The following is a 26,359-nucleotide window of genomic DNA, read 5'->3' as shown; positions in this document are numbered from 1 at the left end:
GTCACATAATACAACAAAATAACAAAAATATCAAAACACTTTATAAGCCACTTATTTCAAGAAAAATATAGATGCTGAAATATCAACGTAGTAAAAAAAATATAGTCTCTGGAACTTTCATAGATAAACAAACTTTTATTGATGAATGAACTTTCATCAATAAAAATAAGTTTTTTAAATTAAAAAAAGGAAAAAGAAAAAAAATGATTGATTCAGAAGAAGGGTTTATTTGATACATATCTGGTCCTACCCTCCCCCACACACCAATCTTCACTGTATTTTATCACTTCTTTTCATCTCCTGATAAAGGGAAAACGTATTTTAAAACACCCAGAGAACTTAAGGCCTTACAGACATCCTTGTTTCATGGAGTGGGTGGTTTTACGTGATTTTTCGTCTTTCTCAGATTATTTTGGAAATGTATTCCAAATTAATTTCATTATTACCTTTCCAAGATATTATGTATCTTGGAAAATAGGCCCAAGTACAAGAACATTGGTGAGGCTGTTCAGAAGGTTGGGACACATTCCCTAATCCGTTGCTCCCGAAGTCCATCGCCCTTTACGTCTGCAGGTGTGTGTGTTCCTGGTCCCGTGCAGTATCCTCGGTCCTTGAGAGCTGTCTTCACACTTGATGACCTCTTTTCTACCTTTTCTTGACTCTCAAGAGTTGGGAGTTACTTCACCACCCCAGTCGCCAGCTTTCTGAGTGCTGTCTTCCTGAGTAAGAATGATGCCAGAGGAGACCCTTCTCCCCAGGCCACTGTCTAGCAAATTATGAAACCCCACCTGGAAATGCCCTCACTCTGCAGCTCCAGGACCTACTCTTTGAACCTATGTTGTTGTTTTTCAGCTGGGTGAACTTTAAGTTTGTTAAATTATATTTTCTTACAATACTGCTATATGTGTATACAGGTATATGTTCAAATATATGTACCTCATTTCTCTTAAAATGAATAGAACTACCATACTATGGCCATTAAATAGACTTTAAAGACCCATAATTCTAGACTCCAACTCAACATGGTGGTATTTTCTGTCATATATATTGAACCTATCATGCTTCAGAACATCACTTTCAATTTACCTTCACCTTACATAACATAACACATGGCTCTTATTTTTGGAGTTTAAAAAATTAATTTTAGCTAGAATTCCTCATTCTAAAAAAGTAGACCACCCTAGCTTATTTTGCTCAGTGGTTAGAATGACAGCCCTTGGACTAAAGGGTCTGGGTTAGATTGTGGTCAAGGGCACATACTCGGTTGCAGGTTTAATCCCTGGAGGCAACTAATTGATGTGTCTCTGGTACATCGATGTCTCCCTCCCTCCCTCCCTCCCTCCCTCCCTCCCTCCCTCCCTCCCTCCCTCCCTCCCTCCCCTCTCTCTTCTCTTAAAAGCAATGCAAAAAATATCCTTGTGTGAGAATTTAAAAAAAAAGAATATGACCAAAATATATTTTCTTTAATATTTATCCCAAGACTTCAGTTACTCCCTTTGTGTATTGTGTATTTAGGAACATAGCTTCAAGCTTTTGGAGTTTCACTCCTCATACCCTGAGGGTCTATGACAACATATATGAATGGGGATAAATTCAACCTTCCTTCACTTTATTTGACCTGTGGCCATTTATATTTGATAATTAGAAATAATGAGAGATAAATGTTGTTTGATAGAAAATAATTGTAAAAGATTTCTTTTCATTTCTTGAAAATAAGAGAATGATTATATATTTTGTTTTTGTCAAAATCTCCTATACTTTACTGTACCATGAATTGTGAAATCATCACAAACTGGCTAAAAAAATTATTGTGGGAAATGATGGTGTTAACCTCAAGGAAAAAAATCATTAATGTTGATGTGTTTCATTCAATTTTAAACATATAAATTTTTCCCTCCTGTTGCACAGGGGAAGATGGAAGGATTCTATGTGCCTTTGAGTCAAAACATTAATTTTAAAAATACTTTTTTTCTTTCCTTGTGATCCATTTTTCTAAATAAAGGATAGAAGTTGTTTCTATTTTTCTTTTCTTTTAATTTTTTTTTTCCTAGCAAAGACAGCCCCTTTGGCATATTTTCTTTTCAAACGTGAAATGAGGTGGAAAATCCTCATTTCACGACAGGAAGGACAAATATTGACACAAAGTTAATATGTGTTAGAACCCTGCAAGCAACCTGAGAACACAGGCGTCCACACTCACATGCATGGGCCCCGTCTCCTCTCTCCTCCCCCATCAGACGCACCTAGCTCGCCTCCTTTCTTGGTGTTCGGGTCTGTGGCTTCCAATCTAGGAAAAGGCGGGCGTGGTATATTGTATGTCTAGGCTGTTTTAGGATGTTAAAGTACACACAAAGCAAGTGTTCATGTGCACACATGGACTCACAAATACAACCTGCTTAATCTAATTTCCCCCACTTAGGAAGAGCTTCTGGACTTTATCACTGTTCTTGCCCATCTTGAATGCGGTAGCATAGGCCGAGCCAATACTCACCGGTCACTCAGCATTTATTAAGTCCTGTCCACTCTTGCCTTTTTGGGAGGAATGCCCTGGGGTGACTGGGCGGCTGCCCCCGACAGGCTGTGTCACTTATCTATTCACATCGATTATGAAAGTCAGCTGCGGCCAGACTTTGCTTTCTTTCCCCCCCTTCTTCTCTCAGCCCCTCTTACAAGCACCCCTGCCTGGATTTTCATGAGGAAATAATCAGATTAGGCTTTTCACGGTGAGTTCATATGGAGTTCTCTTTCTCCAGTGTGCTACTAACTGAATAAACGTGTTTAGTGGTAAATTGTAAATGACATTATGATTACCAAAGTCAGCATGGGTTTCATTTAAAAGTGATCAGAATTGCAGACCACAAAAATTGTGACTGGCAGATAAGGCCATTTGGAGAAATGGGAAAAGGAAAAGCAGAAACAAGTAAGAAAGATAATCATTACTCAAAACAAAACCTTCCCCAACTGAGAGAAGCAAGGAGGAAAGAAATCCACAGGAAGAGAAAACAGAGCTCCATTTAGAAGGGAAAGCAGACTGTCCCTGTGGCCTCCGCCCCCTGTGGCTGGGACAGTGACCCCGCGACACCTGTCTGGCTGCATGCACAGCCCTCTCTTAAGTAGTTGACATGTATTCTCTCCCACAATTAATAATACAGCCAATTAGCAACTCTGGAACCCCAAAGCATTGCTTACATGGTGGGTTTTATTTTTGCTTCACATCAAAATTAACATACTAGGTTTGATTAGACTCTGAAGATGAAATAGGAAAGTGGATGGTAAGATGCTGATAAACAACCTCGTCTCAGTCATTGGTAAATTCTATGGAAACAAAAGTAAAATCTCTTATATGTGAACACCAGGACTCTGAATTTGTCTATAAAACTAAATAATTAATGTTGCTTGCTGATAATCCATAGGCTATTGGCTTTGTTAACTTTGTGGCTGTATGTTCATTCTTCTGGGATAGTATGCTAAAATATTAAAAAGGCCAAATGGTCATATAAAAAAAAGCCAACGGAATCTCGCCAAAAATGGGATTAGCCTAATAACTAAAATTGGTCTGTGAGTTCCTTTCAATGAGTTGTGGAGCGAGAACTGATTATCACAGTACCCCTCTCACAATATTAATCACTACAGCTGACCCCACATCTAAATATAACCCCAAATAAAGTCATTCAGATTACATTTCATTTTGCCAGAGGAATAAATAGAAGTTTAGAAGTATGCTTTTCTTTTCCATCTCTTCCTCATTACTGTTACTAAGTAATTACTATTACTAAATGAGTCATTACTTAGTCTTTTCCATCTCTTCCTCATACGATTACTAAGTGAGTCTAAATTTCTGTGAGTCAATTTTTCTCTATCTATGAACTAAGGATAATTGAGCTTGCCATTAAGAACTTTTAGGTAAAAGATAATAGGGAAGGAAGGAAGGGAGGGAAGGAGGGAGGGAGGGAGGGAGGGAGGGAGGGAGGGAGGGAGGGAGGGAGGGAGGGAGGGAGGGAGGGAGGGAGGGAGGGAAAAATTAGTGAAGCTGGCAGTTATTAATTAAGTACTGGCTATTTTATGCTGATTATTTCTGGGGTTATTGTTTGGTGATCCTGGTCGGGTTGCTACTGATGATGGGCTGGCTTCTTGGACTGTCCACTGCAGACTGTGGGTCAGAGTTTTATTTTTATGTATGGTCCTAGCCATTGTCTATTTGCATGTTCATACTCTTACTCTTTAACTCCTCTTCAAAGCCACTCTAGGAAAATACCTGACACAGAGAAAGAATGTTAGTTGGTGTTATATTTTTTAAGTATTTTTTTTTCCTTTCTACCTTACCACTCCTTGACACAGTCATAGGTAGCATTGACATTGTCATCACCATTAACTTTCAAAATCACAAGCTCAGGTGTCCTACTCTTTGATTCATATCTTTCCAGCTCACTTGCTCAAGAGCCCTTTTCTTGTGATAGTAAATCCACTGCCACGTGCCTTTATTCGACATACATCAGCCCCCCTTTTTTTATTCCCTTCTTTATGCAGCTGAAGCGTGCTGTGCTTCATTATAATTAGTTATTTGCAAATATTACCTGGCAAGAATAGATAAAAAATTATCCGAAGAATAGGAGTTTTGAAAAGGACGTTACATATCAATTAATACATATTAAGGAGCATCTATTGTGTTTGTGGTAGTGTGTTAAGCCGTATAGTAATTTAAATATGAGATGTATTCCCTGACTCTGAGAAATAACCCCGTAAGGACACTGATGCCCACTAAGTTTATGTAATTTATTAAAGTACATAGAGTTAGTATCAGAGAAAAACTGAGAATCATATTAACTAAGAAAATAATTATTTTATTTAGGGATGGTTCCAAGAATTTAGCAACCTGTAAAGGTCCCTTTAAAAGGCACACCTTTTGGATGAAAGCAGGAAGAACCAGTCAGAAGTTTATAAAACCAGGCGGAATGTATATGATTGATCAATGGTGTCAACATGGCTGGGGAAAAAAAAAAAGTGTGCAAGGGAGCGCGATCTGTAGAGTTTAGAAAAGGGGAACTATCTCAGTTGAAAAGGGTGTGCTACTGGTGGTAGAGGCTGGCCCGTTAGGGTCTCAAAGCACAACAGCTATTGTGCTATGAAGGTCACGCTGTTAATTCCCTTCGTACTGATTCCATGCTTTAGAAGACAGGGCTGGGTGTAACATCAGCATTTCCATGTTATAGGACCTTAGGGACAAAACACACTGTGTAAAAGTGACCATTTTTAAATATTTGATCATTAAATCCCTGTTTAAATTAATAATTTAGCATTCAATTTAGTGAATTCGATTTCTTTAAGAAACATAGAACGATTCAATTTTATGTTTTATCTTCTGTCAGTTTTCAAGAAATTTGTCTATTTCGTCCAAGTTGCTGAATTCGTTGGCATAACATTTGTAATAATCTCTTAGCTTTTGTCCATAAACTCTGTACTATTAATCTTTTCATTCTGGAAATGGCAATTTGTGCTTTTTCTTTTTATCTTGAGCAGTCCTAGTGAGGGGTTATTCAACTTGGGGAGATTTTCCAAGAAGCAAATTTTAGCTTGCTCACATTCTCCTTTGTTGGTTTTTTGTTTTGTTTGTTTGTTTGTTTTCTATTTCATTGATTTCCACTGTTAAAGTTATTACTTACTTTACTATTACTCACTTTGGGTTTGCTTTGCTCTTTAAAAAAATTTTAAGGTAGTGATATAAGACACTGTTTTTAGACAATTTTTTTATATAACAAGCATTTAACATTATAAATTTTCTTCAAAGTACTGTTCTCATTGCATCCCACAAATTTTGATATGCTAAACCTTTATTATCATTTAGTTTAAAATATCTTATAATTTTCCTTGTAATTTTGACTATTTTTGCTATTATTGTGAGGCATGAGCACACCATGTGCCCTGCTCTTAAAGCCATGTTTTGGTAATTAAATTTATTGATCTAGAGTCAACTTTGGCACAGATTTCTAATCATATGTGGAACAAAGGATGTAGGAGAAGAGATCATGCTCAAATTTAGTAAATCCTATAGTAGTGATAATTTGAGGGTTTTTTGTGTGCTTCCAGTCCTTAGGCAATTTTGATGAACTTGTGATAACATAAGTTTAAATATCTAGAAAAAAGTACAAGACAATTTTGTGAATATCAATTTTATATCAAAGAAATTCTTATTGGAAGAAAATATCTCTGTGGAATCAGAACAAGAACTACTGTAGGTTCATAGACAGGAGGATTAGGAATGGTGGCATTAATGGATAATGCTGTTTTTTAAAATGATTTCATTAGCCCTGATTATCCCCAACTCTCCCCAAATTATTACTTATTTACTTCTTCTTGTATTTTTTTACTCTTCATTTAGAGAAAAATAAAGTATGAGAAAATTATTTAGCCAGACATCCAAACTCTTTCACAATCTGGTCAGGATATACTTCTTCATTTTTAATATACCTCTATACGTTTTCTGTTCCAGCTTCCTTAATTTACTTCTTTACCCATTGACTCAGATATTCCCCCATTCTATCCTATTTTTTTCCATTATGGAGACCTTAGTGATTATTCCTTTTTTTCTTATTTTATTTATTCTCTGTTTTTACACTTAAGTGATTGCAACCATTATTAACTTTAAATTACATATATTATACAACATATACTTTTAAATTATATTAAATAGTTGTTATTTAATGTATGTATCTTTCATATTTTACCCAAGATTTCTTTGCATTCTCAGCATCTAGCCCACCTAAGTGTTCAATAAATATTTCATGAGGTCACAGATGATGATGAAAGTGATGGACTGCAAGTTATCTTTGGCAGATTGTGGTTCATATGTCACCTGTTTATTCTTCTTTATTTTATAGGTACATTTAGACAAGAACAGAAATGCACTTACCGATCCCTGATACAAGGCTACATCTGCAAACAGACTGACCAAGTGATCTTAATTCTGGGCCATGCTAATGCCACTTGGGCAATGAGGAAGTTATATCCTGTTGTATCTGTGACTAGTGGTTTTGTTGACACCTTCAGTAGTGCAAATGCCAATACTCCCTGCTCTACTTCAGAGTCTGTATCTACTTTCTATTCCATTTTACCCACCAGGGAAACCACCAAGATCTGCTTTGCTGATCAGACACCTCAAGTTTTGCGTTTTTTTCTATTGGGGAATAAAATTACCTCCAAGCTTCTGTTGGCAGTATTCTACCATGAACTCCAGAGTCCCCATGTTTTCTTAGGGGAAAGTTTCATTCCACCTACTCTGGTTCAGTCAACTTCTTCATTGCTGGATGAGCCTATTGGTTCCAACTATTTCAGCATCATGGATAACCTCTTGTATGTTGTTCTACAAGGAGAGGAGGCCATTGAAATACACTCAGGTGTTTCAATTCATTTGGCCTTCACTGTGATGTTTTCAGATCTAGATAAAGGCTGGGAAATCATGATCCTTGAAAGACTAACTGGCTTCTTTCAGGTTAGCCAACACCAAATTAGAATTATTTACAACATGCCTGGCAATGAAGCAACTTTAAAGGCCATTGCTGACCGTAGAGCAAAAAGAAAGCGCAATTGCCCAACTGTGCCTTGTGCCAGTCATTATAGAGTTGGTCAACGTAGACCTCTTATGATGGAAATGAGCTCATATAGGGTCCCACCAACAACCACCATGGAAGCTATCTCAAAAGTGATGGTCATTGAAATTGGTGATCTACCAACAGTAAGGAGCACTGGACTGATTCCACCCCTATCAAGCAACAGATTGCAGGATCTGGCTCACCAGGTTATCACTGCTCAACAGACTGGAGTACTAGAGAATATTCTCAATATGACTATTGGGGCCTTACTGGTGACTCACTCAGAGGGAGTCATTGGCCATGGGTAAGTACCAATTCTAATAACATTTAAATTAGGGCTGATTTCTTGGGTGCATATTGCAAATGTCAATCTACTTATACTGAATCATATAATCTTTCTGCTTCTTAAGTAAGGTAAGAATAAAAGTTTAAGTAACCATATATAGACTTAAATTCTCAATTTAAAAATTCTTTATTAAATCTATATATCTTTTGTGATTGTTGTATTCCCTAGGTGGTCAAAGAAATTATATTTTGGTAACTTAAAGTGAAAAGCATGTAAGACGAGATTTTTTTAAAACAACTTATTTTCAATTAGTTTGAGCATTCATTTATTCATGTAATTCTATTTAAGCAGTGGACTAGATTCTGGGGTTGATATGGTGAAACATATGAACAAAAACATGACCTAATCACAATTCCATGGAGCTATGAGCTAAAACTTCAGTACTGAGGAGGATGTTAATATTTCTGCCTATAGGGACTGGGGAAGGACTTATAGTTTGGAAAATGTTGGAGGGAAAACCAGGAGTTTACTAGGCTGAAGCAGTGGCCCTGATTGGGCTTTATTTAATCTAGGATTATAAAGCTCTGAAAGAATACCTTTTTCAAATTGTGTGAGGGAGGAGCATCTCTGATGTCAAACATGTTTCTGGCACAGACCTGTGTAAGGTCTGTGATATCCTTTGTGCTATGTTATTCTGACTCTACAAGCTTTTATTTTGAAGTTCTCTACTAGATTTCTGTTCAATACACATTTCAGAAGTAAATTTACCTGAATGTTTCCCTGAGTTTAGTAAATGAAGTCTGTGAGGCACACATTGAGGAAAGGCAAGGGTAGGTTACTCTCAATATTGTAGACTATGTTAGCCAAGGAACAAAGCCCAAGTTTATTCTGCCATGAGGTCAAGACTGTTAGAGTCCCAAGATCCAATTTTTAGCAGATACAAAAGAACCAAAAATGATACCTCAGAGAGACAATATGAATTTGTCATAATGCTTAGAAAACATATATAAAACTAACCATCTCATAAATGCATGCTGCTTGGTTATAGAAGGCTCACCATGAACAACACGGATAGTCCCTATAAACTTGCTACTGGAAATATAAGGTCAAACCCATGTGCATTTTCACATAATGTTAGGTCCCTAAAATTGGTAAACTTATTTGGATTCTAAGCTATATTACTCAATGAGATTTTAGAACATTCATATTCTTTTAGATTATTCTGTTATTACTACTTTTTCATCTTATATGTGGTAATGTTAATAAATAAGCAATTAATATTTAATAGGTTTTAGTAACTTCTGTACAACCACTCCTGGTTGCATGATTGTGTAAAATTTATTAAATCTTGGATATTTTTACCTACCACCAAACCTTCACCATGTTATTGATGTTGTTATGATATTATGCATCATAATATATGAATCAGGAACCTGAAAAAATATGCTAATGCATGTTAGCTTAAGTTTAAGTATGGTTTCTTTTCTTTAGTCCAATTTCATTTAGATTCCACTTGGTTCATATATTATATGTATGGGTGACTAGGGAGAAAAAGAGCTGGCCCATTGCTAAATTTTATTTAGATTTTACAGTACTGAGCTTTCCTACCAGGATGTTGCTTTAAAATGACTGATTTTTATATTATATATAAAAAAGTCTCAGTGAATATTTAGCTTTTAACTAGGAGGGAAAAGTCAAAGAGTAGAAGCAATGGAGATATGACAGATGAAACCCAGCAAAGAGAGGAGACTGAGCACAAGTTTAGGTACATGCACACGTGTGTGTGGATATCATTGTCATAAGGCTGTGAGATGGCTTCACAAAAAAGATTACCTTTATTGCCCACCATCTGTCCTAGTCACCCTGTTTTCACTTTTGACTTAGGTATTTCTGATTTAATAAGAAACCATGTATATTATTGCATTGATTTCCTGTTAGGGTGTATTACATCTCCCATTTCTCTCTATTTCTCTAGTATTTTAAGGAAAATTTTCTAGATATAATGCAGAAAAGCAAATAATCTGAAGATAAGAAAAACTGCCTTGTAAGTACATCTGAATAAGTCTCTGCAGAATGAGAAATGCCACGTCCTAAGGGACTGAATGAGAATTAGCAAGGTTTCCCATGGTCCTAAGAATTGCACAGAATGGTAAACAACCCTGAAGCCCTGTGCAGGCCCCAAAGCCAGTCCTGTTCTTTGAACTTTGATCAGACATTAACAATCTAATGAATTGACCTCCAGACAGCAGAAATTAGTCTAGGGACACAGGGCTTTCAGTGAAAAGCACCAAGGATGTTCTTGAGAGGTTCACTCTTGTTAATTTAAGGGATTGTATGCATTTCAACACATTGAGGTCCTATTGAATATCTACTTTTCAGGGGGAGGATCTCCTGTTTTCAAAAAGCTACCAACATTTACTTGTGGAGAGAAGTGGAGGGCTCTCTACTTTTTAATTATGTAAGGCACAGCGAATTGGGCTCCCCTGATCCTTACCCTCCTCTAGAGGCCTCTGGATTGAAGTGCCCTCCCTTGGCTAAGTCAGTCCCCTGAACCTGTTTCTATCTTTCAAAACTTTGTTGACCTCTGTTGTCCTTTGCTCAGTTTTCTCCTGGATACTTTATCCTTGTTGATTTACACTATTTTTATTCATGTTTATTCTTTTAAATAATTTCAGTGGAGTAGAGAGAACAGAGATAAACCTATGTTTGATCTGTCCTATTTAAACTAGGGTTTTCCCATGGGGGTCTTAGTTCTATATTCTGTCTTTTATCCGGAATCCTGGCAGGACACATTTTATGTTGCTTCCCTTTCTTCCAGTAGAACCTAGAATTTTGCTGTCAAATTTCTTTTCCTCCTTTCTCTTCTCCTGCCCCCCAACTTCTCCTGCTCCATTAAAATAATAATAGTATTATTTGTCATACAGTAAAATTAAATATATCTATTTTTTAAAATATATTTATTGATTTCAGAGAGAGGAAGGGGAAGAGAGAGAGATAGAAACATCAACGATGAGAGAGAATCATTGATTGGCTGCCTCCTGCATGCCTCCGACTGGGGGACTGAGCCCACAACCTAGGCATGCAGCCTAACTGGGAATCGAACCACGATCTCCTGGATCCTAGGTTGATGTTCAACTGCTGAACCACACCGGCCAGGCTAAATATATCTATTTTTAATGGAAATTTAACTACTGAAATGCCATAGCTATCAGTGGTAGGCAGAATTTCTAAAGCAGCCTCCCAGTGCTGTGCTGCCCTGTCCAGGAACCTATGAATACGATCAGATGGCAGTTCTATGAACACTGTGTTACATGGCATATACCGTAAGATAGAGATAATATCCAGGATTCTGTAGGTGGATCCAGTTAAGCACATGAACCCTTAAAAGCAGAGCACTTTCTTCCACTGTGGAGAAATAAGAAGACAGAAGAGGAAGGGCAGAGAGAGTTGCTGTGTTAGAGGACTTGAACAGTCACTACTTTTAAGATGGGAGAGACCACATGAGAAAAAAGCGAGTGGAGTCAGAGAATACAGAGTTGACATCTGCTAACAACCAGCATGGGAATAGGGACCTCAATTCCACAGCCACCAGGAAATAAACTCTACAACAACCCGAGTGCATTCAGAAGTAGGTTCTTCCCCAAAGCCTCCACCTAAGCAATGAACTTGGCCAAGCCTGTCTGGACTCTTAACCCACAACCCGGAGATAACACATCTGTGTTATTTCAGGCCACTGAGTTTGTGGTCATTTGTTACACAGCAATGGAAATCTAAAATGCTGTCTCACATAGTGCTCCTTCTCTATGGCATTGCCACGACCTTGGGCCCTGAAAGCAGATCTGCTGAGGGTGAACATGACACTTCGGGAGTGTATCTGTATGTTTTTGTACCCATCATATGAATAGCCTTTTGGGCTCCCTTGTTCTGTGTAAGGAGCATCCTATGAAGCTGGCTTGGAACAGAGAAGAAAATTAGGAGAGACAATCGGTGAGACGAGTCTATTGGCCCTCACTCTTGTTTAGCATCTTCTCTCAAGTAACCTCTCCTTGCCCCCTGGGCACCTGCTTTCTAGGAAACAGCTATTTGGAGTTTGCAAAATCAAACCCTTTCTCTTAACAAGGGAGGATATTCTTCCCAAGGCTGGCAGAATCCTCATCGGGGAAGAGATTCCTACACTGGCCAGCTTGCCTCTTTCCTCCCTCGTGGCAAAACCAGGGCTTTGCTGTTGAAGAATGTTTCTGCACCATTTCTCCTTTTCAGTACAATACAAATTGTCATAACAATATTCCACATAGGTGACTTTGTGGTCAAATGAGATGCTCTAATAAGCAAAATTTCCATTTAATTAAGAAATGCTTCTTTTATCACTACATTTTTATAAAGTTTCATCTCTTAAACTTAAAAAAAAAAAAACACACATATTATCCAGCCTCATTAAATGGGAAATAATGTACATCATTCACATTTTTATTGATGATTCATGGCCATTTTCAAAGCTATCATTTATTCTTCAGCCCTGTTTCTGCAGTGATGCCCTTAGGGACCATTGTTTATATACTAAATGACCCCAGACCAGTAAATCTTTGATTCTACTGCATATTTTTTCTGCTATTTTCCTTATAAATGGAATGTTAATTGTAATCCATTGCTGCTGTTAACATATCTGTGTCCAGCAGTTTAGTTTCCCACCCACGTGCATGTGTAGTTCTAATTCCAAAATTGAACCACATTACTTAAAATCAAGTAATTTATATTTATTTGTACAGATGGTGAAGTTGTAGGTAAGTATAATAGAGACTTATGAAACCTTACATTTCAATGTTTTATATTTCCCAAATATTAATTGAATAGCTATTATGTCCAAAATTTATTTGGCTCATATGAAAATCTAGAGATTTTCAAATTAATGGATAGGCAAAAAAACATTTATGCAACTATTTTATAAGAATGTTGTACTAAATCTCATTATTCTATATCTGTTACAAAGATATCACTGATTCAATATTAACTTGCTTAACCATTAATTTAGTATTTTGTAAAATTGACTTGTGTATATTTTTTTCTTTATAATATTTATTAAGTGGTCAAGGCTTCAAGTTACTATTATTATAATAATATTAATATATTCCCAAGAGCAGTGAAGCACAGTGCCATGCACAATAAAGGATAATTAGGCACGAGTTGCAAATATTGAAATGTAATCTACTTGGCTTCTCTGCCATTCTAATACTCCTGGGTAACCAATATAGTGTATTAAATCTCATTCATTGGAAAAATCTTGGGTGATTTCTGTTTTCCTGGTCAGACATTGCTACAGCATCCCAATACAAAAGAAACATTTTGAATATTTTGTGCATGATCTTAAAAATGTGTTCAAAGTTTTCATTATTCCAGGTAAGATATTTATGCTAGATTTACTGTAAAATATTATTTTAAGTGATGTAGCAACTAAAATGCTTAGGTTTTGACCTCTGAATTTACTTTGTGGGAAGATGTGCTGTGTTTACTCTGTGAACGTACATACTAGCACACCACAGCCTACACCCAGGGTTACTCAAATCTCACTTTGAATTGAATAATTCCAAAGAACCTCGAGAGCTTAACAATAAGGGTTAGAGCATAGCAGTAAGCACACCAACTGACGGGTGTCCCAACACTTGGAGTTGGCCGGGCCGAGATAGGTGGTGGCCTTCTGAAGGCGCTGAATGACCTAAGAGCAGAGCAGTGCATGGTGGGTACCATGCTGTTTCAGTGTTACTATGGTAATATGTGTTGGATGCTTGCCGTGTGCCAGGCCTGGAGCCACTATGTCATAGTGCAGGGAGGAAACAGTGGGGCCCTGAGACATTTCTTCTGTCTTAGAGCTCACAGCAGCTAAGGGCATCTGGCTAGGCTTGATCGGGAGCATAAGCACTATGAAATACAGTTGCCCCCTCTCATTCACAGTTTTGTTTTCTGAGGTTTCATTTACCTGCAGCCAATCATGGTCCAAACGTATTTAATAGAAAATTCCAGAAATAAACAATTCAAAAATTTTAAATTGTGTGGGAGTTTTAGTAGTATAATGGAATCTCGCACAGCCCCACCTTATCCCACCCAGGGCGTGAATCACCCCTTTGTCTAGCGTAACCATGCTGTGCACACTACCAGCCTGTTAGTAACTTAGTAGCCTTCTAGGTTATCAGATTGACAGTTTTGGTATCACAATGTTTGTTTGTTTTCAAGTAACCCTTATTTTACTTAATAATGCAAAAAGTGCAAGGCAATAATGATGTCAACTCAGATATGCTGAAGAGAAGCTGTAAAGTGCTTCCTTTAAGTGAAAAGGTATACATATCATATATAGATATATACAACATAGTGTGTGTTCAGTTTGGTACTATCCACTGGGGGTCTTGGGACGTATCCCCTGTGGATAAGGGGGGACTGCTGTATAAGAAAAACAGTATATGTCAATTCTAAAAGTTTGCCAGTGGAGTCATTCATGCCTTACAAACTCTGAAAGAACATTCCTGAAGGACAGAGCTCATGGTGTTTATTTATCTTTGCATATCTCACAGTGCCTAGAACAATGTCTGTACATAGTAGAAGAGTGAACATATGTTTGTTAAACTGAATTGACTAGAGAACTTACTAGGGCATCTTGCGAACTCCTTTGGAATTCAAGTCCCCTCCTGGCAAATACAGGTTCTGCCCTATCTAGCCTATTTACATTAAAAAATGGTTGAAAATGCTCAGGACACACTGAAACACTTAATTAAAACATGGAGCTTTTTATAGGAACCTGACTTAGTAACTTTGAGGAGGCAAAGGGAGTGAGGAAGTACCTCTAACCCCCCATCCACACCCCCCAACCATAGGTCTTGCCCAGAGTCACCTTCCACCAATAATAGGATTTACTTGTTTATTTGTTTACAGGGTTTGCTATGAACGTAGAAATAATTCCCCCCTTTATGGGGCAAGCGGTTTGGATCTGGCCAATTGAAAAGCAAGGATTGACGTGAATAGTGGCGATTTCTGAACTGGGACATTTCTGTAATCTCTTTCACTTTTCTTTTATTTGCACTTAGCATTGAAGGGGGGAAAAAAATTCTTCCACATGCCCGACTGGGTATTGGAAGCTGTTAAGTAGTGGTTAGAACTGGGAGCATTGGAGGGAACTCTCCTCCCCCATTTTTTAAAGTTTGGCTGTAGGTCTCTCTGCCCGCAGGCCACAGTCACATTAGTGGCTGGAAATTGGATAAGGGCAGCACAGTGACAAATCCAGGTTGCTTGCAATAAGTTGCTAATCCCTTTGCTTTAATATCGGAGCAGCGTATAATGATGTTTGGACATCACTCCAGTTTACTGACGACCCCACTGGGGCCAGCAATAGAACCTTACAACTGTCTAACAAGGCGTCAGGTGACTCCCGTCGTCACAGCAACGGACACTGGAATCTAATCTTCCCTCCATCCCTCCCAGCACCCAATAACGCCTAGATTATATAAGTGGCCCATCATTGCTTGGTAACTTGAATCAATTAACGTTAATTCGCACAATGCTATGATGTATTGTGATCACTTTCATTTCAGGGAAGGGGGAGAAATTGCTATAAGTCACCTAAAATGAGGTTGTCTGTGGTGCGGAGGTATTAATTGCGTGTCCATATTAAATGCAAAAGGAGCCCCATCGTGAAAGGAAAGTGGATGAGTGACTCTCTTGGCTGCTATTGACCTATCAGAAGAAGACAGTGCCCTTTTCCTTTGCTTTTATCTATTACAGTTTTCCCTATTGCGTGTCAAGTTGATGTATTATAAAAAATTCATTTGGTGACCTTTCACCCCCTTAGCGGATTAAACAATTTCACTTGGATGGCATCATTAACAGGACCCTGCATTTAATGATGATTTCTCTAAAAGGCCACGGAGATTCGATTTTAAGCTAACAGATTTATTGCACTATTATAACATATCGTAAAAAACTGTACCACCTACGGTCAGGTTTTAGGATAGAAACTGCTTAAGAGTTTATGTGGAGCTTAAAGTGGTATTACCTTGGGATATGCTGTAGCAGCAAGTCTCTGACCTCCAGTGAGATGCTGTTTACATTTAATAAGAGATGTTTGCTCACAATAAACTTTAAAGTGTGTCAGGGGCAGGCCTTTCAGCGGGTGTTCAGGCAGTTGGTTCCCATCCCTTCATCTCTAGACATCAAGGTACTTATGTCAGGATCTTTGAGGGAGCCTCTCAGTTTCTTTCGCCCACACTGCTGGCCTGAGTCCTGTCCTGAATCGGACAGCATTTAAGACCTAGGTTAGGGGAGAAATAGGATCTGGTAACAATGTTAGAATTTTCCAATAAACTCGGACCCATAAAAGAATAGAATTAATAGCATAGATTTAAAACAATCTGTTTTAAATTATTCCCTTTAAAAAAATTAAAAGGGGGTCTTGCCCACTCAGGTTAAGCAAACTAATAAATGATGATTGGACTATTGTATGTTGAATTCTCAGTGAGCAATTATTGCTGAGGTCAGAGCCTTAACTGGTAGATGACGGAAAAGGGCTCTTAGAACTACTCTGCCCCATTTCCCAGGACTCTCGGGGGAGAGGGAAATTGCTTCCTACAGAAACTTCATAGTTCCTGATCCATTGTATTTCCTCTTTTTAGGACTAATTGTCACCTTTAACTGACATACTCCTTCCATGTTAAATAAGTATTTTCCCCTCACATAAAAAAAATAAATAAATAAAAGGTTGGGAATAAAGTATTTGACTCAAGCATTTAATTGATGGCAGGATACACTACTTTTAAAAAAAAATCAAATCATTTTTTGTTAGGCCTGACCTAAGTTGTATTAAGGATAAGTCACCACAGGATGCTCTGTATTAGGGTAATATATGTGATATATGATGTCTAGCTGTATATTTCCATTTAATTACTAAAAATCTGTTACATGCTTATGATGCATAATACATAATAGGTTTAATGGATCAATAGATACATAATCTATAATGTTCTTTTAATGAAGCTATCTCGGTCATCAAAAATACCAAAGCTCTGGCCTGGCCAGGCATGGCTCAGAGGTTGAGCATTGACCTGAGATCCAGGAGATTGAGCTTCAATTCCCGGTCAGGGCACATGCCCGGGTTGCAGGCTTGATGCCCAGTAGGGGGCGTGCAGGAGGCAGTCGATCAATGACTCTCATCATTGATGTTTCTATATCTCTCTCCCTCTCCCTTCCTCTCTCTGAAATCAATATAAGATACATTAAAAAAAATATCGGCGCTCTGGGAAAACATGTTTTAAGGTATCATGAATTATATAACTATTTTTATTTTAATTTTATTATTTTATTATTTATTCCATTTTATTGCTAAGTCACATCAGCAATTAAGGTACTTGAAAGGGGTGAAAACAGCATAGCTCACTGGCTAACTGCTCTAGACCTTGGTCATGCACTCACTATTTGTAAGACCTTTGGCAGGTGACTTTAGCCTTTTGGGACCTCCATTTCTTCATGTAAAAATAAGAATATCTACCTCATAATGTCATTTTAAAGATGCAATGAATTTATACAAGGAAAGCTCAGAATAGTACCAGGTTCACAGTTAGTACTCTGCATGTATTAATTATGAGTATTATTCTAAGGGCTTCATTCAACTAAAAATTCCAATCAATCAATCAAAATTCCACAATTACCGAATCTATTAAGTGCACGCACACTGTGGAGAGTATAAATATAGAAGGGTTGTTCTGAGGATTAAGTGAGCTATTCCATGTCACACACACTGTGCTGAGGCTTTGCTCTCAGGCGCCTCCTCCCAGCTCTCAGTCATGTCATGGAAATTGCTTCCTACAGAAACGTCATAGTTCCTGATCCATTGTATTTCCTCTTTTTAGGACTAATTGTCACCTTTAATTGACATACTCCTTCCATGTTAAATAAATATTTTCTCCTCACATAAAAAAATAATAATAAAGTATTTGACTCAAGCATTTAATTGATGGCAGGATACACTACTTTAAAAAAGTACCAGAATCAGCCATGGAGAAAGTATTCATACAATGGAAGCTGGAAAACACTACAAATCAGGGTCTTTGGAGGGAGAGCTGGCTTACTAGCATAGTACAGAACACATACCCACAGTCTAAGTATTATAGTCTGATAAGTTCACTCACTGAGGCTTTTTGGGGTCTGATATTAATATACTGTGATAAAAATCTAAGTTCATAATTTGTACTTCTGCCCCATCTCCTCACACTTTTTACTATGGCTCAGCAAACATAAAATAAAGATATAATTATTTTTCAGTTCTAAGGTGATGTTCAGTACAAAGTGTATTATTAAGTTTCTAGATGCAAAAGCAAATATTTTCACAGGTGATAAGGTATTATGGCAAATGGCTACTGCAGTGATGCTTGTAATCTCATGGATGTGTTCTATTTTGTTTTACATGTGCCAGAAATGCAAGCAATTTTAAAACTGGGAACTCCATATATATTCGGCCCTATACCCTTTCAGTCTTAGTCCAGCCTTCAGATGGAGAAGTGGGAAAAGAACTTCCAGTACAACCACAACTCGTTTTCCTGGATAAGCAGGTAACTGGGTCACAGGTAACAATCTTTAAAGCTGGGGAGCATGTGCTCAGTGAAGATTCCAACAGAGTGCCCCCTGGACATTTGCTGCACTGAGAACTTCTCACGACTTCTGTCACTGTCCTTCCATCTCACAGCCTGCTTTCCTTCCTTTTTGTGGATGTCCAGAATTTGATTAAGGCTAAAAATATAATCTGGATATTTTTCCTCCCCAAGCCGATTCTTGAAGTAGGACTCCTGTATCTTCTTGGAAATCTAGCCTTCTCAATGAATCTATCTATATCTAAAGAAGTAATTTCACATGCTAATGAAGGAATTTGGGCCATCACATCTGATTATCATTTTATGTTATTTTAAATGATTTCTCTTATATGTGGTTAAGTAAATCATCAACAAGAGGGTTCAGTGATTAATTCTAATTTCACTGGCCATGCCCTCCGATTCCATTTTATCTTTTCTGTATTTACTAAAGTCATGGAAGGTAACAAAGTGGAATCCGATAAAGAAATCTGCTTTTCACTCTTTATTTTTAAAATGCACCCCCTGACATGTTTGCCGAGGGACAGAGCCATGAGACTGAAATCCACATTGGGAAACCTGCCACTTTTGGTCTAGCCTGGCACTCACCTAATTCTCTCCCGCTTTCTTCTCTTGGTCTTACCTTCCTTATTAACCGTCAGCACACAAAGCCAATCTCTTCCTCTATAAACTTGGCTTTCCTGTCTCCTCTTCACTGCCCTGCCCCAGCTTTTCCCGAAATAATGTCCCTTATCTTCAATCAATATACTAATCATGATATATTCTTTCTTTTAAAATCCTCACCTGAGAATAGTTTTTCCATTGCTTTTCAGAGAGAGTGGAAGTGAGGGAGGGACGGAGGGAGACAGAGAGAGAGAGAGGGAGAGAAACATCGTGAGTAACGCATCGATTGGTTGCCTCCCGCACGCACCCTAACTGGAGATCAAGCCTGCAACCGAGGTACATGCCCTTAGCTGGAATCAAACCTGGGACCCTTCAGTCCCCAGGCCGACCCTGTGACCACTGAGCCAAACTGGCTAGGGCCATGATATATTCTCAACATGAGAAAGAAAATGCTTTTTTATTATTTTCCTATCTTTGCTTATTTGTGCTGAATTCGTGCTTTATAAAAGATTCTATTCTGAATTCTCTTCTATTTTAGATAAACTCACAAAATTCTCTTCTAAATCTAACTTTTCCTTTTTTTTCTTTTCTATTTTCAGAATCGGAGTGTAGAGTCCTTGGGGCTGCCATCAGAGCCTTGGGCCATTTCTGTTTCCCTGGAAGGGACATCAGACTCAGTGCTGAAAGGTAGGTATCTGTGACATTCAGAGACATGTTACTACTGCATCTGCACAGATAAAGTTTGTAACCATTAGGGATTCATTTCAAGGTCAGTAATACTCAGTATCTTCGGTAATTTGAAGGAAACATCCTTCATCCCCAGTCTACAATGCAGTGTCTGTGAAAGTAAGTCTTGGTTGGCAGTAAATCCTTGAGGAACCACCTCTTCGTCTCCCTTCCTTTGCATGATGGAGGAGCATTTTTGTCACACCCATATCCCCAATATGGTGTAAAGAGAAGAGCATGTCCCCTAAGACAAATGATTCTTTGGTACAGTATCATGTACTGGACCAAGGAGCAAGTCACCCATACAGGTAGTTTCTATGGAGAAACACTGGCTCTTGGTAGGAAGAATAAATGCCATTGCAAATGCAAAGCACCTGCCCGAGCAGACCCTCAAGTTCATTCTTCCCTCTCCACCTTTCTTTGTCTTCTGTTACCTTCCTGTGCACTCCCAGTGCCATTGCTTACTTCATTTACTTTCCCTGTACCATGTGCATGTGAAGATTAAATTAAAAACATATCAATTTATATTTTGCTTCTATGAGTTGGAATATTTTAGATACTTCATATAGATGAAATCATACAGTATTTATCCCTCTGTACCTGGCTTATTTCCTTGGCATAATGTCCTCAAGGTTCATCCAAGTTGCCACATAGTTTAGAATTTCCTTTTTTTTAAAAGGCTGAATAATATTCCATTGTATGTGTATCCCATATTTTCTTCATCTATTCATCTACCAATTGATATTTAGATTGATTCCGTATCTTGGCAAGGGCTAACACTGCAATGAACATGGCTGCAGCTATCTCTTTGAGATCTCAATTTCAATTCTTTTGCATAAGTACTCAGAAGTGGGCCTGCTGGATGATATTTTTATTTTTAATTTTGTGAGAAGCCTCCACAGTGTTTTCCATAGCAGCTGCACCATTTTGCATTCCCAAAAACAATGCACAAGAGTTCCAGTTTCTCTACACCCTCACCAACACTTACTGCCTTTTGGTACTTTCATAATAGCCACCTTAATAGGTGTAAAATAAAATCTCATTGTGATTTTGATTTGCATTTCCCTGATGATTAGTGATGTTGAGCATCTTTTCATATACTTATTAGACATTCATAGGTCTTATTTGGAGAAATGTTTATTCAAATCTTTAGCCTGTTTTTAATCAGGTTATCATTTGTTTGGTTGTTTTTGTTATTAATTTTAGGAGTTCTTTATATATTTTGGAAATTAACCTTTATCAGAAATATAGCTTGTGAATATTTTCTCCCATTCAGTAGTTTGCCTTTTCAATCTGTTTATTGTTCGCTTTGCTACATAGAAGATATTTAGTTTGATCCTATCCCACTTGTCTAATTTTATTTAAGATGGCCATACTGCCCCAAAACGATCTACAGATTCAATGTGATCACTATCAAAAAATCCCAATAACATAAGGGTACTAATTGCATTAATAAAGTGTCTGCCCTGGTGACCTAATCACTTCCCAAAGGCCCCACCCCCAAATACTATCACATGGGAGATTTGGTTCCAACATTTGAATTTTGGAGGGATGCAAACATTCAGTCCACAGCAATACCTTTACCTATACTTGATAACTACCCATATCCAGTGCCTCATTGATACTCCCTGCCTACTCCTACTCCATTGCCTTAGTCATACTCCATGCCTTACCCATATTCTTTTAAAAAGTATATTGTGGTAAAATACACCAAATACAAAACGATTTGAACCATTTCACATGTACAGGTCAGTTGCCCATATTTTTCCCTAGCCTTCATGCCTTACTCACACTTTGTACCTTCTCACACTCTACACCTTGGCCATGTCCCACACCTCACAGTCCCTTCTGCGTTGCCCCTTCCCAGCAGCTTGCTCACGCTCCACGCCTCACTCAGAGTCCATACCTGACGCTTACACCGCACCTTCCGCAGACTACATGCTGTGCTCCTGACACTCACCCCACCCAAACACTTCATTATCTTTCTCTTAGTTATCCCCAGGATCTGATCACCGACCAGCTCAGAAATATATGTGATCATGCAAAACGAGTGAAGCATGAAACTGTCCACTATTTTATTCTATTAAAACCAACTCAAGCTAAGGGAGGGGTGACTCACCTGGATTAGTATCGTCACCATTGTCCTCCTTGGGAGATTCAGTGGGAAACCATGAGGAACAGGCTGAGGTTTTCTTCTTTGCACATATTTGTGTGTGCGTGTGTGAGTGTGTGTGAGTGCACGCAATGTAGGGAGAAAAAATTGTGTGCAGTTTTCTGTTTTTAGAATGCCCGCCTCACCAAAACAGCTTATTTCATAGGATTGAAAGCACCTTTTAAAACCATCATGAAATACTTCTCCTTAACTTCAGAGAGAATGGAACCAAATCCATTTGAGATGGATTATATAACTTATTCTAAGTATTTCCTGGAGAAAAGCAAAATAACAGCAACAAAACCGTACCTATATATCTTTCATTCTTCAGTTTAACTTCATGTTCTTTTGTCTCAGTAGATCTTCCTGAATAATAATAAAAAAAAGATTATTAATCAAAAAGCAGATTTATATAGAGAAAGACTATTATTTAAGGACCCTTCAGATCCTTTGATAATTATAAATCCTAGTTATAGGAAAAATAAATTCTTAATAATTAAAAAAAATAGTCTCAACATTAATGGTGTAATAGTTTGTGTATAACTAGGGGTGAGAGAGAGAGCATGGTGGAGAATTTGGACTGGAAAAGTATTTTAGACACCACATGTCCTGCGGAAATATACTCAGGTAGCATTCCCTGGGAAGTCATGCAATCAGTTTCAGTTTTGCACAAGCCCAACACCCCATCTCATCCAAGTTCCCTCAGCCAGTACCTGGTTTATACCAGCTTGATCAGGAAGCCTGTCAATGGCATTTGTATATTTTACAATTACCATTCCAGAGATATGATGAACCCTGGAGTAATACACTGTACTTGGCAGCAAATGCCTCAGCTTTTGTGCATATGCTTCAAATCTGAGAATATCATAGATATATATGGGAATCTGTGTAGAGATCTCTGAGGCAAGCTGGTATTTAACACAAAAGCAAACCCATTTGGAGCTAAAGCACTTTCCATTAGGCAGTTTGGCGGCTGTTCTACGAGGCAGACTCACTGTGCTCCACGGACACATTTCGATTAAATGCTGCTTTGTATTCCTCCAAAGATGGGAACAATAAGGACATTTGTCAAAGGAAAAACTGCAGCAAACAATTTCATGCGGAACATCTGTACTCTGCAGTTCATTGTTTGCAAGAGTTTATTGACCATAATTTTGATGCATATAGGTTTTAAAGAGTATAAACTGCATTCATCTTGGTTTCCTATCATTTATTTTAGTCCTGGCTTATTTATTTCCATTTTTCTGGGCATTTTATTTATTTTGGGACTCTGACAAGATGAAGGAAAAGATGTTTCCAAAAAAGGAAGTTTAGTGAGCTCTGCAAAATTGATGAGGAAAGACAATGTTTTCACAAAAAAAGATTGAGCAATTGAATTGAAAAATGTAACACTAAGCATATTACATCTTTACGATACCTTTCAGCCTTAAAGATCTCCAACCGATTTATAAACTTTAAGAGCACTCTCTGAACTGGTTGTCCATCATATCAATCAGAGTGACTTTCCCAGAGTGAAATGTAGCAGCTGTTAATTAGTAAAGTAATTTGAAGATAGTGGAGTCAGAAGACTAATTAATGGCATTGTAAGTGTGAGCCTGCCTGGAGTTGTCTTCTTTCACTTTATAAATGAACGGCCTATTTTTAGAAGATGTAAGCTTTCTTTTTTGTATTTTATCAAGGAAACCGTAGCCCAGGCAACTCAAGTTGCTGAATTGTTATCAATCATGATTTGATTGCTGAAGTCTCGATCAGTTGACCTAACTCTGCCCCCACAGAAACTACATAACTTTTTATAGAAGAGAGACAGAGACTAAAAGCTGACCACCTAGAAAGACCACCTCTCCTTCTTGAGAGACGCTTAATAATAAAATAGTGGAAATACAGTAGTGGTTAAGAATGCTAACTTCGAAATTAGGCGAATTTGGGCTATAACCCCAGCACCAAGTAATTTAACATTTTATGAGTTTATTTCCTAATCTCTAAATAATATAGATAATAACATAGTTTATATAATTTTATGCAGTTTATTTATAATGTATTTATAATGTATATAAAGCACAGTGTCTGGTTAAACTTTCAATATATGTTAGCCGTTGTTATTATTCTGTCTTGGATTATTTGGTTCCAGGACTTGTCTAAGAAAACCCTGATGGATTTAGTAACATCTTTAATTTAAAAAATATGTTCCTTTTGTTGTGCAATTGCCTCTCTATAAAGAAAACTTGAAGAAATTGTTCTTGTGTGGGTAACTAACATTTACCTTTTGTTTTTGTGCTCGTGTTTAGGGTGTACTCAGGCAGAAACTCAAGATGGTTATGTGAGCTTCTCCAACTTGGCAGTTTTGATCTCTGGGTCAAATTGGCACTTTATTTTTACTGTCACTTCCCCTCCAGGTAATTTCAGCACAATGTGTTTTATTATGTTTCTTCTATTAAAAAAATAGCCCCTTCTCCTTCATAATGGGAATCACTCTTATCATGAATTAGGAGTCATCTAAGTTTAGAGAAAAAAACATCTCTTGATTGCATTATTAAGTCTTGAGAAGCAAGAGCATATGTAGAAATTAAGGCTCAGGAGAATCCTGGTAAGCAAGAACCCAAATGTACATTTTCCTCTAGTTGTTAAAATTTACTTTGAATTTTCTACTTTATAAAAAATTTTTCTATGACATTTCATAGCATTTGGTTGGATATTAATTTGACAAATTTAATTTACAGAAAAGAGAGTCCTGGGATATAGAGTATTATGAATTCTTATCTTCCATTCCTGCCCTCATCCACTGCCCCTCACCCCATAAATGGCAACTGTACCCATTTAAAATCCTGGTACTTTAAAAATATAGGCCTAAAGTGTGTGTAAATTGCTTATACGATCCAGTTCTTCTTGAAAAAACATTAAAAAGAAATTTCCCTTCTAAAGTATTCTTGACAATTTTGAATTTGTTAGAGGGTAATGCTATTCAACAGGTTTATAGTAGGTAACATGTTAATTAAACTTCAAAGCCAGATGAGCCTATGTAAAATACCCCCTCTCATTTCCATGAAGGGTAGAGCTGAGAGTCCAGTTTCTGCCATCGTCTTTTTAAAGGATTGAACTCTGATAGAAACACAAAGCTATCCACTTGAAAAAAAGAATTTAAATATTGCATGCATTATTTTGATTTACCAGAAAAAACTCCACCTAAAAGAATTTTTAAAATACTAACCTTGCATTTGAAATGAAAAGTAGAAACTTACAATCAATTATTAATGTCGGTCAGGAAAGGTAGTCTGACACTTAAGACATACAACTGTGGAAAGCAGTTCATCTACAGGTGTGATAATGCAAAGTTTTATAAAATGCATTAGAACAATCATTACTGCATAAAAACCCCTCAGATGTTGGAAATGACAAAGGAAATCAAATGTTTTGATATGAAGCATCTGAAACCCAACAACAAATGTTTAATTAAAGCCAGATATTAGTCTTCCCTCATGAAACTTAAATTCAAACTGTCATAGCACACTTTTAAAAAGGTTAAAAAATGTGGCTTTCATAAAAATACATAAAGAGCACTTGTCAACAAGTTATTGAACTCATAATGAAAGAACCAGGAGGCAGGCAAAGCTGTTAAAGAACATGGGAGGGATGTAGATCAGCCAGGAAGGAGCTGCTGACAGAAGTCTGTTAAATTGGATACAGGGCAATAAAACTGTAACCTTTGAAGTTAGATGTCTACAGATATCCTTTGCATCTTTGCTGGGCAAAAATCATTTGCGGCTTATCAATCTTGTATTAATTAAGCCTGATCCTCAATTAATTAAATATTAAGTTTGAAAAAAAGTATGTTCCAGAGAATTTTATAAACCTTGGATGGGCTTATTTGAAAATGCTCCAGGATGACATTGATAGGATATGAAATCATGTTTTCCCCTTAATTCTAAGTTTTAGACCATTTTCTTCACAAAAGGAATATCTCCTGTGGTCAGATAATATTATTATTAATTGCATTGGGCAGATATTCTTTCATTATCTATAAAGGTTTCCTAATTTAAGTACAGGTTCATGGAGAAACATGTTCAGTGTCCTTGACCATGTTGATTCCCAAGGATATATTGTGAAGGATATTTTTGTCCTAGAGACTTTTGTCCTTTACTTTCCTCAGTGATTAGCTAAGACTGGATACTTGATCAAGGTTATTTTAAGACATAATTTACAAAGCCAAATGTAAAATGTGGTGTAGACAGAACTTCTCAGTAACACTTGTGGTTTGGAGTTTTGCTCGGAGTTCACACTGACTAGACCACTGCTTTATCTCAGGTTCCGCCTATGACCTGTAAAGTAGACGACGACTGCTGACCAATTGTAGGTTTTCTTTAGCCATTTTCCTTAAATTGCTCTTCATAGT

General features: G+C 37.5%; 1 protein-coding gene across 1 annotated transcript in view; it reads left to right on the top strand.

The window, feature by feature from the left end:
- Window positions 1-26,359, top strand: part of PKHD1 (PKHD1 ciliary IPT domain containing fibrocystin/polyductin) — a 377,339-nt gene that overhangs the window by 331,197 nt on the left and 19,783 nt on the right. The window contains 4 exon segments of the mRNA XM_087817135.1: window positions 6,876-7,890; window positions 18,320-18,455; window positions 19,694-19,781; window positions 24,258-24,365. Coding sequence (XP_087673261.1) covers window positions 6,876-7,890; window positions 18,320-18,455; window positions 19,694-19,781; window positions 24,258-24,365 — 1,347 coding nt within the window.

This window comes from Miniopterus natalensis, chromosome 5 (assembly GCF_054644295.1).
Source record: "Miniopterus natalensis isolate mMinNat1 chromosome 5, mMinNat1.hap1, whole genome shotgun sequence".
Classification (NCBI taxonomy): Eukaryota; Metazoa; Chordata; class Mammalia; order Chiroptera; family Miniopteridae; genus Miniopterus; species Miniopterus natalensis.
This window is presented reverse-complemented; position numbering and strand designations above follow the sequence as displayed.